Source organism: Haematobia irritans, chromosome 3, assembly GCF_050003625.1.
Source record: "Haematobia irritans isolate KBUSLIRL chromosome 3, ASM5000362v1, whole genome shotgun sequence".
Lineage (NCBI taxonomy): Eukaryota > Metazoa > Arthropoda > Insecta > Diptera > Muscidae > Haematobia > Haematobia irritans.
In genome coordinates this window covers 119671101-119687505 of record NC_134399.1, presented here as the reverse complement: position 1 = coordinate 119687505, position 16405 = coordinate 119671101, and the positions used below count along the sequence as shown (strand labels likewise).

At 32.2% G+C, this 16405-nt stretch overlaps 3 protein-coding genes across 4 annotated transcripts in view; 2 read left to right on the top strand and 1 right to left on the bottom strand.

Moving 5' to 3' along the window:
• The first annotated feature begins 638 nt into the window (after positions 1-638).
• On the top strand, positions 639-6333 carry LOC142231925 (nucleolar complex protein 4 homolog A). Its single transcript, XM_075302593.1, has 5 exons — positions 639-866; positions 994-1753; positions 2441-2776; positions 2835-3028; positions 6124-6333. Exons 1-5 carry the CDS (start codon positions 744-746, stop codon positions 6238-6240), a joined length of 1530 nt encoding a protein of 509 aa, XP_075158708.1. The 5' UTR covers positions 639-743; the 3' UTR covers positions 6241-6333.
• On the bottom strand, positions 6269-10474 carry DIP1 (DISCO Interacting Protein 1). Its single transcript, XM_075302598.1, has 4 exons — positions 10256-10474; positions 7765-7996; positions 6764-7377; positions 6269-6701 (listed from the first exon to the last, which is right to left on the bottom strand). The coding sequence occupies exons 1-4, from the start codon at positions 10328-10330 to the stop codon at positions 6501-6503; spliced, it is 1122 nt and encodes a 373-aa protein (XP_075158713.1). The 5' UTR covers positions 10331-10474; the 3' UTR covers positions 6269-6500.
• Positions 10475-16180: 5706 nt separating this feature from the next.
• The window catches only part of Dsp1 (Dorsal switch protein 1), a 67509-nt gene continuing 67284 nt past the window's right edge, over positions 16181-16405 (top strand). For both annotated transcript variants that reach the window (XM_075302597.1, XM_075302596.1), the window contains exon 1: positions 16181-16326. The gene's annotated coding sequence lies outside the window, so the exon portion shown is untranslated. The remainder of the gene's footprint in view (positions 16327-16405) is intronic.

The following is a 16405-nucleotide window of genomic DNA, read 5'->3' as shown; positions in this document are numbered from 1 at the left end:
AAAGTGGTACAGTGTCATGAATAATCACAGCAGTAGATATTTATGACTCTTTAAGCATTTTATACATTAAGGGCCAGTTTCTCAATGTCTTGTTATTATTTATCGTGTCGATAAAACAGCTGATCCCATACAAAAATTTTACTAACCGGAGGTCTATCCACCGGTTAAAATTAATCGGAGGATGAGAAACTGGCCATAAAAATTTAAGATTTCAATTGTTTTTAAACAGCTGATTACAGTTTTGCATATTTTTTGGAGATGCTCTGGATAAACGAGTACTCTGTATTCTTTTAGTCCATGACTGCTTAGGGTATCCTGTGCTAAAAGTTGGTACTATGTTCGGTTTACATTGAATTCTTAGTGGTCGCTTTACTGATGTTTTGGAGATGACAAATGCAAATAATACAAAAAAGTGTGCTTGTCATATATTAACAACGAGCAAATGTACAATTTTTTTTTTGCTTTTTTGGACAAATCCCATCGAAATGTAACAAATACCTTCATGTTCTGAGGATATTTTGTTATTTTGCGAATTCGGGGTAAATTTAGTACCCAAATTTAAATTCCGGTATAGTGACTCAGTATTTGGTCTATATTCTGCAGGTCCAAGAAAATCTGGCATCACTACTTTCAAAAACATGTGTTTTTGTTTTCATTTGTTTGTTTGAAAATCTTGAAACGTGTTTATCAATTGGGGAATTTGAAAAAAAGTAATTTTTATTAAATTAAATAAATAAAGAAAAATGTCGGAAAACACTAACAATCTGAAGAGTAGAATATCTAAGGAACTAAGAGCAAAGGCCAATGACTTCTTAAATAGCAGAGCAAAGGCTAATAATTTGGTCGACATCATCCAATATCTAGAGGTTGTGATTCGTAGTCCAATAGTAAAACAAATACTAGGCATATGTACTAGTTTAGCTTTTTCTGCTGCAATAATTTTATAGGTTCATATTTAATATTAAGAGTTCAATTTTATTTTTTTTCCCCCAGAATGCTAATAAAGGCAGCGAACCTCTTACGCCGGCCCTTTTAACGCTGGAAGTTGTTTTTACGGAAGTATTGAGAAGGCGAGAAATGTTACTACCAACAAAAAAGAATGAATCGGAAGCCGAAACTAAATATCGTGAATGGATAAGTGAAAGATATGAGGAGACACTAAATCTTATGCTATGTTCCATAGAGAATAATGAGAAAATACAAGATGCAAAGCAATCTCTTCTATCATATATGAAGCTTTTATCTATTGAAGGAAAATATCCAATTGAAAATGTGGAACCCTTGCATTTCCCACGTAAACGACTTCGTAGTGTTATTGAAAAGCTATTGTCAGATAAACGCTCCCAACAGCAGATCATACAAAACTTCAAGGAATTCGGCGAATACTTGGATGTTGTACAAAACAGTTGGAATATCCTAAATATTCTAGTGAAGAGGACAGGATTTGAAAATGAAATTTACGCTCTAAATTGCCTACATTTTATTAATACTATACCATTGACAAAATCTTTGCAAGATAATTCGAAGTCATTTGTTCCTCTTTCGGAGAAGTCACCAGGATCTGAATTGTTTTTATATAGTACAACTCAAAGACATATAAATCGAGTGTGGAACAATATTATGCAGTGGCTTCAACCCAATCTTCCGGAGGCTGTTCATAAACAAATGTTAATAGTGTTATTAGAATGTTGCCTATCACATTTGGAAAAACCTGTGCTTTTGACAGATTTTCTAATGGATTCCTTAGATTGTGGTAAGTACATAAAAGTGTGTATGGCATTAGCTACGCATAGAATAGACGATGTCAATGAAACCCAAAAGTGTTATTACTTCAGAAAGTAATATCTGTGGCAAAGATGTAATCACTTATGAATAACAAGTAGGGAAAGCCTAAAATCGGATGTGGTCGACTATATTGTACCCTGCTCCATTTGTTAGATCTATATCTAAATCTGAACTGATTTCAACCAAATTTGGCACACTTTTCGAAACTATAAATTGTACTCCCTGTGCAAAATATAGAGCAAATCAGGGTAAAACTCTGGCTTCTGAGCTAAATAAGTGCATATCGGGCAAAAAAATTATATTTATTTATATAATTGATTTCTTCCAAAATCAATAGGGATCTATGCTGACCCAAAGCATAAACTTGTGCCGATTGGACTTAAACTGCGACTGCGACCAAAAAGTGTTCATGGATATGGTTAGATCGACTTAACATGAATTCAGTTTCAATAATCAAAAAATGGAAGCATTCTTTATCATGAAGGTGTGGAGGAACTAGTGTTGTTGTTTCCTATAACATAATTAATATAACTATAATTAACTTTATTTCAATTAATTGATTCTAGCGCATTGTTATAAGACATATGCCTTGATGCACTAGTATGATACACAAATAAATAAATATATTTATAATATTTTTTATAAATCATTTTAGGCGGCGCTGTATCTCTGTTGGCTTTGCAAGGTGTTTTTACGCTAATACAAAAGCATAATATTACCTATCCCAATATATATGAAAAACTATACTCTATGTTTGAACCTGAAATATTCCATACCAAATATAAAGCACGGCTTTTTTATTTGTCCGACATCTTTCTAACATCTACACATTTGCCTGAAAATTTAGTGGCGGCATTTATAAAACGTCTTGCTCGCCTAAGTTTAATATCACCACCACAAGATGCCGTAATAATGATGTATTTCATTGGAAATTTACTGTTGCGTCATTTGGGTTTAAAGAGACTCATATGTGCTTCCGGACCGGAAGAAGGTCTGTACATACGAAATGTCTTAAATTATAACAAGTATTTAAATTGTGATTTTTGTAGTATCTCAGGATCCCTACATAATGGAAGAACGTGATCCAACAAAATCGAAGGCAATCGATAGTTCATTGTGGGAAATTTTGGCTTTGCAAAAACACTCTATTCCGTCAGTGGCTACGGCAGCAAGGTTTATATCCCAACCTTTGCCTAAAATCGAATGGGATTTATCGACTGTATTGGATATTAAAGAAGATGATGTAAGTATAAAAAGAAAACAGAGATATTGTTTCCACCAATATTTACCAAACTTTATCAATAAAGGTCAATTAAGATCGGAGAATAGCCAGTCGCTATTTTAGTGGACTATTAGCTTAGTCACATCTTCACAAAGGAATAAGATGTTAGGGACAGGGCTGTGGAGTCAGAAGATTTTGCCAGAGTCTAAGTCGGAGACGTAAAAATTTAAGTCGACTCCAACTCCGGCTAAATCAAAATTTTAAAAACTCTTTAATATTTTTTACTTAATTTTTTTTTTATTATTTTTTATGTTAGCCTGATACTGAAACAGGCGATTAACGTCCAAATGCATGATATCTTAATTTACAATTAGTTATTATTTGAGCTTTATGGACAAATTAGATTAAGGAACTTGATCAATAGAACCATTGAAAAGAAAACGCCAGATACAAATCTATATACGCCTAGACTGTACATGTCTCAGTTCGGGCGAATGAACTTTTCCACAGCCTTTAGTATAGATCTGGCTGGGATAGATAACTCAATTTTGAGCTAACTACTTATGGAGAAAGCCTTTGGGAATTTTCCTCTTACAAATCGAAATTTTATATAAAAATTTTAAATATAAAATTTTTATATTTATTGTAAAAATAACCTTTAGGCGTATATAATATGTTTTTGTAACTAAACAAATATTTATGCAAATTAGATTCCATTGAGTTCTTCAATCGATCAATAAACGGCAGGACTGTAATTGCGCAGCAACTTCCCATGATAGAGATTATTCTATATTTTCTAGAAGGTTAGACTAGAAGATGGTATGAATCGATCCATTTTAATGGCCACCAGCATAAAATTTTATTTGAAACATTTTGAAGCATCGAATTTAACTCATTTTTTTCAATTTTATTTCAAGACGATATAATTATATCCCCGTCTGTCTGTAGATTTCACGCTCGAACATAGGTCACAGCGGATAATTTTTGCATGAATTGGCTTTTTGAGCAGTTAGGTTAGTCTGGGTTTACCAGAAGGTCTAATTTTTTTTCCAGCCTGAAATTTTCATACGATTTTGTAGAATTTGGGATCTCTAAATGTGAACAATAAAGCTCCTATCATTTCAAATTTTGATATAGCTTTGCATCGATTTTTGAGCGCATAGAAGCCCGAAACTCATTCGATTTGACTAAAATTTTAAATTAGATATTAATGGCCACTAGTATAAAATTTTATATGAAGTATAGAATTTAATTTTTTTTTTAAGTTTATTTTAAGACGATGTAACTATATCCGTCTGTCTATAGACTTCACGCTCGAATATATGTCACACCGGAAAATTTGTGACATAGCACTCATAAAGGATCTTTCGATTTGGCTTTTTGGGCAGTTAGGTTTTACTAAAAGGCCTAATATTTTTTCATTTTGAAATGTAAAAATGAAATGAAAATATGCAAAATTAAGCTCCTATTATTTCCGATTTTGATATAGCTTTGCATAAACTGATTTTTGAGCGCATAGACTGCCTACACTGATTCGATTTGACTAAATTTTAGATTGTAGTTTTATTTGGAGACACAAAAACAAATTTGTGATTTTTTGTTGTATCGGCTAATTTGTTTATATAATACCGATATAAACCCATACCAAGATTTTTAGATCGTAGGTTTATTTTGGAACCACAAAAACAAATTTGTGGCTTGTTGTTGATATCGGCTAATTTTTTATAAAACATAGGCATACCAGAATTTTACTTTTTAAACTCGAGTAGGAGTCGAGGCTAATGAAAAAGGCTGGAATCGAGCAAAATTGCCGCGGCTCCACAGCCCTGGTTAGGAGAGATGCAACTAAACATTGAGTTTAGTTAGTTAAATTAGAAATAGCCGAAAGCTACGGTTATAAGGCGCTCTCTGGACAACTATCAATATATATTGTTGTTCTCTTATATCAGACATAAATCATACTAAAATACGAAATATTTTGTAATACAAAACGATTTGACAATGGTTAAGGCAGTCTCTTTCGGCATAGTTTTCGGAAGAACACTATTAATATAGTGGGATTTTTGTAACACTAAAAAACTGTTTGGAAATGAAAGAAACTTATTTCGATTTCACCATCGTTAAACGGGGTCAATAAATGCACATGTTCAGTCAATATTCCCAAAAGGGAAACACTACCATGTAATACGACATTCACATTACACTTCCAAAATCCACTTTAACTAGATTTCAGTTGTCGTGTGCCTATAAATAAGGGCTTTAAACCCCAATTTTAATAGATTTCAAGCCTAATATGTATAAAGGTGAGTACTAAGTACAAAAATCTTTATGAAGACGATTATATTTATACAATGTCTTGCGAAATAATGAATGGAAAAGATCTAAGGAATTGATTGTGAACCATTTTTTTGGGTTTTCAGCTTGAAAACTGAACATAGTACTCAGCTTAAGGTATAAATTTGAAAATAAAGTAACTATCTTAAAAAAGCTTGGAATTATTTTTTATTTCATAAAAAAAAAACATCCTTGCAATAATTATGAAATTATGCAATTTCCAACGTGGGTTACATAAGGTAAAATGTCCCGTTGTTTTTAAAGGTTTACTCAGTCTATCGGAATGTCGGTTTACAGAAATATGACAATCATAAATTAGGAAATGCAAACTTCTTTTTAATAATTGGGAGCCCGTTGGATTCTGTATTAGAACCCACGACTATGTATGCTCCACAAGGCAACTACTACGACTTGGTACCATAGTTATTCACATTAAAATTCCAAAATCTACTTTAACTAGATTTCAACTGTCATTTGCCATATAAAACCCTCTATTATACATAAAATATTGTAAAGAAAATTTCCTAGGAATTCCCGCACTTCATTTCCGGGAACGAAAAAATAGCAATTTCCCGGGAAAAACCCCTAATAAGTATTATTGAGGGAACACAGCATAACTTACAAATATCCTATATCGCTACTATGTACAATAAGCCATATTTTAATTGACTCAAAAGTGAGCAACCACGGTGTAATGTACACGCACAGTATTTTTCTTGGACCCAATGGGGTCGAAGTTCTCCATTAAAATAAACTAATTTTTTTTCTTTTTTACCTTACAGATTTTCCATGAGGAAATTGTGAAAAAATCGAAACAATACGCCCTGGCCATCGAAAGACCGCATATGATCTACTTACCAAAAAATGATCAATTTCAAAAACATTGGTCTTTGGTATAATCATACTTTAAAATAAACAAACAATATATAGATAGATATCTTAAATGTCAATTGAATTTTGTCATTTTTTTTAATAAAGTACAACATACCTTATTTACTATTCCATTGAAGATTGGGAGAAAAGTTGTACATAAATTTTGTCAGTGTGGAAAAAGGAATAGCTTAAAAGTAAAATTACTTTGTTGATACACCAAACATATATGTATATTAGAGTGTGGTGTGAGAATTAAATACTATATCTACTAAAGTCTTGGTATAATTTAATCTGATCTTAATTCTGGCTCAAAGTTGGTATTGAATAGTGAATTACATGCTACAGCGGCAACATTACGACGAGCTATTTTCTTGGACCGTCCACTGGCTTCAAATTCTTCGCCGTCGACGTTAGTAGCTAGAGTATGTAAAACATTTGGTTTTTCGCCAATGGTACCTTTGTCAGTGTATGTGATTCCAGGGCGCATCTATATAAGAAATAATAAATTCAATAACATTTCTATGTGCGCATTTCGTTTCATTAACTTACATAACATAGCAAAGATGCTGGATGCATAGCCTCCCAGTTTGGTGGCAATTCACTGCGAATTGGGGGCTTCTTTGCTTCTTTTACCCCACCAGACATGCTTTCATTGTCGCTAATGTTACCAGTAGCTGCTGCAGTTGGATGCATTTCTGGTATAATAAATCCTTCGTTCTCCCATTCAGAGAAAAGTTTGTAAATTGCAAACGACGCCAAATTCACCATTGGTACATCTTCTGTTTCATCAAGATTTGTAGTTTCACCACTTTCGGTAGCCTCGCCGTCACCAGTATCCATGGATTCATCGTTGCCATTATTTTGGATATTATTGTTACCAACCAAAGCTTTCCTTGGTTTCTCTCGCATTTTAGCAATAATATAGTCTCTCAAAGCTTTTTCGCAAGCATTATTCTTGGCTACCGTTTTAGAAATGCCACGTCCTTCATATTGATTGTTATTGCATGTTACCAAAGCAATAAAACCACCATTGGGATTATTGTTTATAACAAAATCTCCTATAGATATTCCCTTAAGTTCATTGAGTGCCATTAAAGCATTTTTGGGGACAATGGTTTTTCTTAACCGCCGGTTTTGGCGAATACGTTTCTCCTTGGCACGAACTATGAAATAAATAAAAAAATTAATAAATTCAATTGATAAAATTGCTTTAAGTATGAATTATTTAGATCTTGAGACTAACACCCTAACCCATACCACATGAATTCCTTTTATAAACTGCTAGATAATCCAAGAAATACAATAAGGACCCTTCTGAGTTAGTGGCATTTTGACCATGCGATAATTATAATAAAAAAGAAATAATTACCGACACATCTATCGGGCCTCAGAAATATCACTAACATGAATGAATTTCTAGGCCAAATTCAAAAACCTATATTTCCTATAAGCATATTTCAACGCAGATTGTATATCTTGATCACATAGTGGTATAGGGTTTAAAAATCTTTTTTTTAATGTCTTTTATATATTATAATGCATCCATTTACCTGAAGCCTTCTTGCGGGTGGCAAAGATTTTCTTAAACTTAACTTTGCCATTTTCATCAACCAGACCAGATTCATCTAAATCCGAACTTTCTTTAAATGCAGCATCTTCTGCGGGAAATTCTGGAGGTGGTGGCAATGGCTGCTGTACTTTTTCGGCCTTAACTACAGGAGATGACTGATAATTTTGTGTTGGAGTAGCTGGTTGTTGTTGTTTTTGCGCGTTGTAAGCCTCCTAATATATAAATAAATTAAATTTATTATACAGTCTAATTTGTATATCAAATGTGTGATGAAAAACCATCATACATTATTCTCAAATGCTGTAAAAGAATCCACAATTAAAACTAAATGGAAAAATATTTAAAATAAATTACCCAAAAACACAAATAACACCATAATGTATGCGATGGATCGGCGATGCTTCAACCTCGATGACAACAATTCACGGATGTGATCTCCTCAACTCTGATAATCTGGGGGACAACAAACAATTTATTCGTTGTGCCATTACCTTCCTCACACTCCATCATCGTCATCATCGCTGGTTTTCATTTGGTAAGCATACTAAAACTTTAGTTTAGCAATAGCTATGAACATTTCTAAAGCAAAAAACCCAAACGTTTTTATAAAAAATCAACAACAGAAAACGTTGTTTTCCTTTTAAATCTATTCTGAGATGAACATTTTAAGGCAACTTTTTTTTGTAACCCTATAGTAAAATTTGTTGTATTGTCACATTCTAATTTAATTTTTAATTTTTATTTCAAAAACTTTACAAGAATGAGAGCAATAGCATTGCTACTGCAGTAAAAATAAAAAAATATAAGAGAATATATTCTCCAAAGGAAAACTTTTTAATAGGTAGTGGATAAAAACTAGTGGCAATAGTAATTTATACTTCAATAGAACTAGGATGAATTAAAGCAACAGAAATTTCTTGGAAAAAAATATTTATCAAAAATTTGGTAGCTGAATCTTTATATTTAGGCTATTGTACCTGTCAATGGCTATTGTACCTGTCTTACACTATTCCATATTTTGAAATCGTTTTATCACAATCGGAAAAAATGCACAGAGCAATAAATATAAAGATCCCATACTTCCATCTTGCTATGCAAAACACCAATAATTACAAAAGAAAAATTTAGATAATGTTCATTTCAGATTTTTTCCCAATAACTTTTGGAAGAAAATATAACAGGCAGATCATTAAAAGGGAAATAGTTTGAAGGAGCTTTGTTGTTCAGACATTTCCTAGGGGATGATTATTTTTCCAACCCCCAACAAAATGAAGCAACCCCAAACCACCAACCCTTCAAGATTCTACAATACGCGCATACACACACAAGCGTACATGTTAACAAAGTCAGTAAATGTATTGTACAAATCAGTTTAATAAGATGAACTTTAAGAACTTCTCCAAAGCCTTTTTGTCTCGGGCAACCTGCAGGTTAAATTAATATTTAATATATAGAAATCTTTCAAATCAGGCTATGGGAATCAGATTGTACTTATGTATGACACAAAAGAGAAGATAGTGAGAAAAGTTAAGAAGATAAATTAAATTTCAAATTTTAAAACTTTATTACCATAAGTTATTAATTTTTGCACCACAAGAATATTAGGCTATTTAAATTAGCGACTTAAAAACGCGCAAAGTCGATATCTGCACCCATCATATTTACAACACCGTTTTCACAATTTCTCTACATCATGAATACATGGGTCACACTTGCAGTCACAATTGTATATACCGGCAGAGAATTAGCTGGTTTGTAGATTAGCAAAAAATGCAGCCCGTTTTTGCGAATGAGCCTTTATGATATAGAGAAAATTATGAATTTTTAAAATAATCAATGTAAAAAATTGCACAACGTAACCCTAAAAATATCCAAATTTCGTTCATTTCCTTTTCACAGATTGTACAAAACATTCAGATGCATGTGTGTGTGTGTGTGTGTGTGTGAGTAGAATAATCAAATGCACATTAATTCGTTTGAGTATTAAGCAAAAATAAAACGTACATAACTATGGAATACAAAACTAATAATTTAAGCAATTGTTCACATAGAACGTTTTTCAATAATCATTCACAAAAACGCTAAGATTCGTCCTAATAACATTAATTTGGGTATGGTTTCTTTTTATTTTGCAAAGTTTACATAATTTGGGTAAAAGGATGTTTTTAAGAGCGGCCGCACAAAAATAATAAAATTTTGCTTGCCCTAGAAACTTCCTTCTCCCAAGTTATCAAAACCTACTAGTATACATAAAAATTTTAGCGCTTGTAAAGATTATTGCAAAAAAGTCTAAGAATCTGGTTTTTCTTTTGTTTTTAACCATAAACTGACTTTTTCGCTGTAAAAAAAAAAATTATAAAAAAAAGATGACTAATTAATTTAGTTTTCACCAAACGAGAGTTCAGAATATCTTTTTATTCATCGAGAAATACCACTCCATACATTTCCATTATTTTTCTCTATTAACTCACCCCGGTTTCCGCACTAACAAACGGCTTAGGTTGGACAGAACGCCTCCCACCTCGAGCTGCCCTGTAGCTACTCATTTCTTGTCTTTATTATAATATTAATAATACTATTTAAATCGAATTTCTGTCACTTACTGTTCGTTCTGACTTACACGTCCGAACAAACCGACAATTTTTACACGAGTGAATAAAAATTCTCAACTTCGCTTTTGGTTCGACAAGTTTTAATCGTTGCCTTTTCAAAGAGGATGGTTTCAAAGCGCATGTTTTGTTAATGCCCTTGTTGACGTGCTGTTAGACGATGCCACATGAGTCACATTCGTGGTTGCCGAATGATTTTTATACTACGTTCACTTTATGCTCGAAATCTCCTTTGTTGGCATTTGAAAACTCGTTTTTGTATGGAAGGGCAATTTACAAATTTCGGAAAAAGAGATATTTCGAGCATAATGTGAACAAATCCGAAAAGAAAATTTATCTTCAGTGTCAGTCATTGAACTGCTGTTGTTTTTTTTTTGTGATTTTTTAAGAAATTAAAAAAATGAAATTTTTATTTGAATCCGGGATTTTTTTGGGACCCCGAAATTTTTGGAATTTTTTTTTAAATATATTAAGAAATAGCAATCTACAGATCCAAAAAATGTACATTAAACCAATTTAGTTTGATTAAATTTTGTTAACAAAACAACATAAGAGTACATTAAAAACCAATTTCAAAAAAATTTCAACAAAAAAAAGCAATTTCATATCGATATCTTATTCAGCAAAATATTTTAAGGATTTTTATTAGATTAGGATTATTTTCGTACACTTGTGTTAATCCTTTTGTAGTACTTCATGGTTTTAAGTAACTTCTTAAAAATATCAAGGCATCCAAATTTTTAGCAGATAAACGCGATCTTGTTATATTGTCGACGGACCTTTTATCATTGCTCGAGGACCTTTACTTCGATTTTTGATGAAATTGTGCTTTTTATAGTAATTACGTCCCGAAATCACGGGATTTATCCTGGGTGACAGCCATAGTTTACATATATGACCTTTAACATACCCCCACAAAAAAATTTAAAGGTGTTGATTCGCCCGATCTAGGCGGCCAATTGACCAGACCTGAACGTTAAAAAGAAAACTTCATCAAACTCGCCTCTCAATAACTCCATTGTTACGCGTGATGTGTGTCATGTGGCACCGTATTGGTGAAACCATATCTCATGAGGCAAGTCAAGTCCTTGCATTTTGGGCAAAAAAGTTGGATATCATCTCATGGTAGCGCTCAACATTCACAGTTGCGTAACAAATCGCATCATCTTTGAAGAAATACGATCCAATGATGCCAAAACACCAAACTGTGACTTTCTAAATAGGTCACATTCCGAGTAAATTGCAAACAACTATATATATTTTACACGAAAGGAATCTGGCAACAATGGTTATCAACAAATAAAAATTGCTATAATTGCAAATATGTCACTTCGTCTAAAATATCCCTTTGCATGACGCATGCAACAAAATGTATGTATTTAATAAAAAAATATAAATATGTATATTCAACATGAAGATATGACGTAAATAGTGAACGAATTGCAAAATTGGCGTCAACCTTTGTGGTCGTAATTGCTGAGATGGAAATGTTTCATTTAAAAATTACTTACATTAAATATAGATAACTCCAATTTATCACAAAAATAATCTTGAGTTAAAATACATATTTGATATACAATCAAACTGGTTAATTCATATAAAATATAATTGTATATACAATATTTATATTCGTATTATGTATATATTAAATATACGAACGTTGTAGTACTGTACACCAATTGCGAGGGGACAACCATGTTGAAACGCAAAAACAAAAAGTAGAGAAACCAGAGATACACACTACAAACATTTTTCTCGTCTCTTTTGGGCTAACAACACAGAAACACTAAAAGGCGCGTAAAGTACAGTCATACTACACAAATGAAATGTAGTGTAAGATGTTTCCAAAATAAGAAATATGCATGTAATTTCACTGTCGAAAGTTTGTTGTTTTTAAAACTCATTTAACGATAATAGTTCATCAACTTTTTAAAAGATGTACATATATTTTAATTAACAAAAATACACATGAATTGAAGCGCTACACACTGCCTTCTCATATCAAGGGTATTCTCGAAATGATATGAACATTTAGAGATTGCAAAAAAGAAATCTATCGAGTTAACGAGGAAGCGCATATGGTTGTTTTATTAGGTGACGAACTTTCTCTTTGCAGCCATTGTTTCCCAGGGCTTAGTAGTTGCGCTTTCGTTTTTGTAATTCATTACTCCTGCATATATACAGTTTTTACCGAGAGGTGTCGTACATTTATACCAGATTTTTTCCAAAGTAGCCGACAAAATAGTTTTATATGAAATAAAGGTCTATATTTTCATACATATCTGGTTTGATGACAGCACTTAACAATATACAATGAATTATAATTTAAGAATTGAATCCTCGAAAAGACCAATCTACAAAAAACATGGAAGTGCAAATTTTTTTTGCGTGAGATTTGGTGGTATCTATATTTGTTGTTATTGCACGAATCTCGTGATAGGGCATATATATGCGAAGTTTAGAGTTTCTCTTACTCTCGCTCTCTGCTTCAAATAATGCGCCATTTCCAATAAGCGAGTGAGAGCAAGTAGTGTTACCAAATTAAAGTAAATTAATTTCGTGGATCTCTACAATAACAATTTCAAAAATGGTCATATACCAGGACCATAAGAAAGTAATGTTTTAAATTAAACTGTATTCTGACGGCAAATTTTATATTTTATAAAAATGTCAACATATAAAACTTTGAAAAGTCGAATTTCGGCGATTAATTTAAGAAAGTGCAATAAGATTTCATAAAAATATTAATTTTAGATCTGTAATTAATAAATATTAGCTCTCACATTGTTTAAAAATTACAAATGCTACAGATGACTTGGAATGTCAATACCCACAACAGTTATTTTCGTTTTTCAGGAGAAGCTTGTGTAACAGCGTCTTGCAGCCAGTGTTTGTACCCTTGATCAAGACAGTATGGTTGGTAAAATATCAAGGTAGTATGTTTGGAAAATATCTGAAATGTCACTTTATTCCATTTAAATTTTAAACATAATAAAATGTTTTTGGTTTTCTTCAAAATATTTTTAAGAAGCTATTTGTTCTTGGTATTTCGCAAAATATCAAAATGACTCTTCTAACAATAGTTGGCAATAATGTAATTATAGTGCCACTACTCTATGGTAAAAATGTGGATTCAGTAGTAACGGATATAAGAAAGTCAGAAAATCAAGCAATTTTTTTATATGCGTTTTTTTTTCTTATATACAATTATTGCATATAAGAAAAAATCTTATAAGCGTATATATCATAAATTCTGGCCCTCTTTGGCACCACATCAAATACAATTTACCAACAACGCATATTCTTTCAAAAAAGCATTACAAAGATACTAACAAAATAACACTTTCAACTAATTAAACTATTGTACTTATTATTTTTTCTTGGATAATGATAATTTTTAATGCATATATATCAATTATGTATCATTAATACTCCTATGCCAAGAATATTAATTATTTTCACCATGTTATACTTTTTTGTTTTTATTGTTGAAAATTAACATATATATTATATTTATACCCTGCGCCACACTGTGGAACAGGGTATTATAAGTTAGTGCATATGTTTGTAACACCCAGAAGGAGACGAGATAGACACATGGTGTCTTTGACAATAATGCTCAGGGTGGGTCCCTGAGTCGATATAACCATGTCCGTCCGTCTGTCTGTGAACACATTTTTGTGATCAAAGTCTAGGTCGCAATTTAAGTCCAATCGCCTTCAAATTTGGCACATGTTCCTAGTTTGGGTCAGAATAGAACTTGATTTTGGAAGAAATCGGTTCAGATTTAGATATAGCTCCCATATATATCTTTCGCCCGATATGCACTAATATGGACCCAGCAGCCAGAGTTTTATACCGATTTGCTTGAAATTTTGTACAAACATAACACTTAGTCGTATAGTAAAGTGTGCAAAATTTGATTGAAATCGGTTCAGATTTCGATATAGCTCCCATATATATCTTTCGCCCGATGTGGACTTATATGGCCCCAGAAGCCAGATTTTTGGCCGAATTTGGTGGAAACTTTTCATTAGGAGTACAATTAGTAGTATAGTCAAGTGTGCAAAATTTGATTGAAATCGGTTCAGATTTAGATATAGCTCCCATATATATCTTTCGCCCGATATGGACTAATATGGTCCTAAAAGCCAGAGTTTTGGCCCAATTTGGTTGAAATTTTGCACAGGGAGTAGATTTAGCATTGTAGCTATGCGTGCCAAATCGATTCAGATTTAGATATAGCTCCCATATATATCTTTCGCCCGATATGCACATATATGGACCCAGAAGCCAGAGTTTTATCCCGATTAGCTAGAAATTTTGCACAAGGAGTAAAATTGGTAGTAGTCATGTGTGCCAAATTTGATTGAAATCGGTTCAGATTTAGATATAGCTCCCATATATATGTTTTTCTGATTTCGACAAAAATGGTCAAAATACCAAAAATTTTCTTGTAAAATCGCCACTGCTTAGTCGAAAAGTTGTAAAAATGACTCTAATTTTCCCAAAATTCTAATACATATATATCGAGCGATAAATCATAAATAAACTTTTGCGAAGTTTCCTTAAAATTGCTTCAGATTTAAATGTTTCCCATATTTTTTTACTAAAATTGTGTTCCATCCTAGTGCATTAGCCAACTTAAATTTTGAGTATATAGGTTTTGTAAAAGTCTATCAAATTCTGTCCAAATCGAGTGATATTTAAATGTATGTATTTGGGACAAACCTTTATATATAGGATGTGATATGGTATCGAAAATTTAGATCTACAAAGTGGTGCAGGGTATAATATAGTCGGCCCCGCCCGACTTTAGAGTTTCCTTACATGTTTTAATTAAATTTTGTATAGTCTATATAAACTTAACCATTATAAATAACATACGATATCCAAAAGATTTAATCGTGTAGTGTGTGAATTCAAACTAAAACAAAATAATTAGTATATTAGAAAAGTACATACATTTATATAAGAAATTTCTTTCTTATAGGAATATATTTCACAAAAATCGGTTAGAAAGAAGTAATAAAATTTCTGTTTATAGTTTTAAAATGTTTTTATTGAAAAAATGTAAAAAGGAAAATGTACGAATTACAATCTGAACAATTATAATACAACAAACAAAACTTGAGAAAATTCAGTTTATATGTAGTTTTTAATTTGAATTTATTTAGTTTTTGCTCCCACATACGACAAGATTTTAAACCTTATAATTATAGTATGTGGATATTAGTGGAAGAAATATGAGTGTACAAATTATTTAGTATGCCATTAATTATAAATAAAAAGTATTCACTAATTGAAAAGTAATATGGTGCTTAGGTTTATTGAGATTCCGAATTTCGGAACATGGGTGATGGTTTTTTTGCTACATTTTCCTATATGCGTTTTTTCTTATATGAGATGTGCTTATATCCGTTACCAACTGCAAATTCAAATTTTGAAATGCTGGCAGAGAGACTAATTTCCCAGAATGTCGAAAATCGAAAATAAACTTTGAGTTAAGAAAAATTGCGTCAATCGAAAGTAAATCCGAACGTTAGTTTATTTTTAAGGGTAGACAAATACCAACTTTTAATCGAATGTCTAATAATTTCATTTCGTATAACGGCAACACTGCTATTACTACAATGAATTGCAAATTACACACACACGTTTGGAAAAATACTGACGTATATAAGGCCAAAAAGAGATAGGTGCTGCTACCAATGCCTGTGAATAAAAGAGATGCCATGAATAGAGAGCAAGAAATTTTCGACTCACACCGCCGTTACAATCATCGCTCGCGCTCTCGTGCAAACGAACCCGATGTACATAAACAAACACACGCACACTTAAAAATAAGTTCTTTTTTAGCAGCCCAAGCTATCAATGCATAAAGAAACTCAATTCAATAGCGTTTGAAGGCAATTGCCATACGTTCGTTGTTGGTACGTACAACATACAGTGAATTTTGTTTAAATATACTGCGGAACAGCACAGCATTATAATATACATCACACAGAGTGG

What these genes read in the sequence shown, in the direction of transcription:
- DIP1 (XM_075302598.1), bottom strand. Translation starts at nt 10,330, where the DNA reads ATGAGTAGCTACAGGGCAGCTCGAGGTGGGAGGCGTTCTGTCCAACCT. An exon ending in CACCCGCAAGAAGGCTTCAG is followed by an intron (nt 7,378 to 7,764) that starts GTAAATGGATGC and finishes TTTATTTCATAG; the next exon opens with TTCGTGCCAAGGAGAAACGT. An exon ending in CAGCATCTTTGCTATGTTAT is followed by an intron (nt 6,702 to 6,763) that starts GTAAGTTAATGA and finishes TTTCTTATATAG; the next exon opens with ATGCGCCCTGGAATCACATA.
- LOC142231925 (XM_075302593.1), top strand. Translation starts at nt 744, where the DNA reads ATGTCGGAAAACACTAACAATCTGAAGAGTAGAATATCTAAGGAACTA. An exon ending in ACATCATCCAATATCTAGAG is followed by an intron (nt 867 to 993) that starts GTTGTGATTCGT and finishes TTTTTCCCCCAG; the next exon opens with AATGCTAATAAAGGCAGCGA. An exon ending in TGGATATTAAAGAAGATGAT is followed by an intron (nt 3,029 to 6,123) that starts GTAAGTATAAAA and finishes TTTACCTTACAG; the next exon opens with ATTTTCCATGAGGAAATTGT.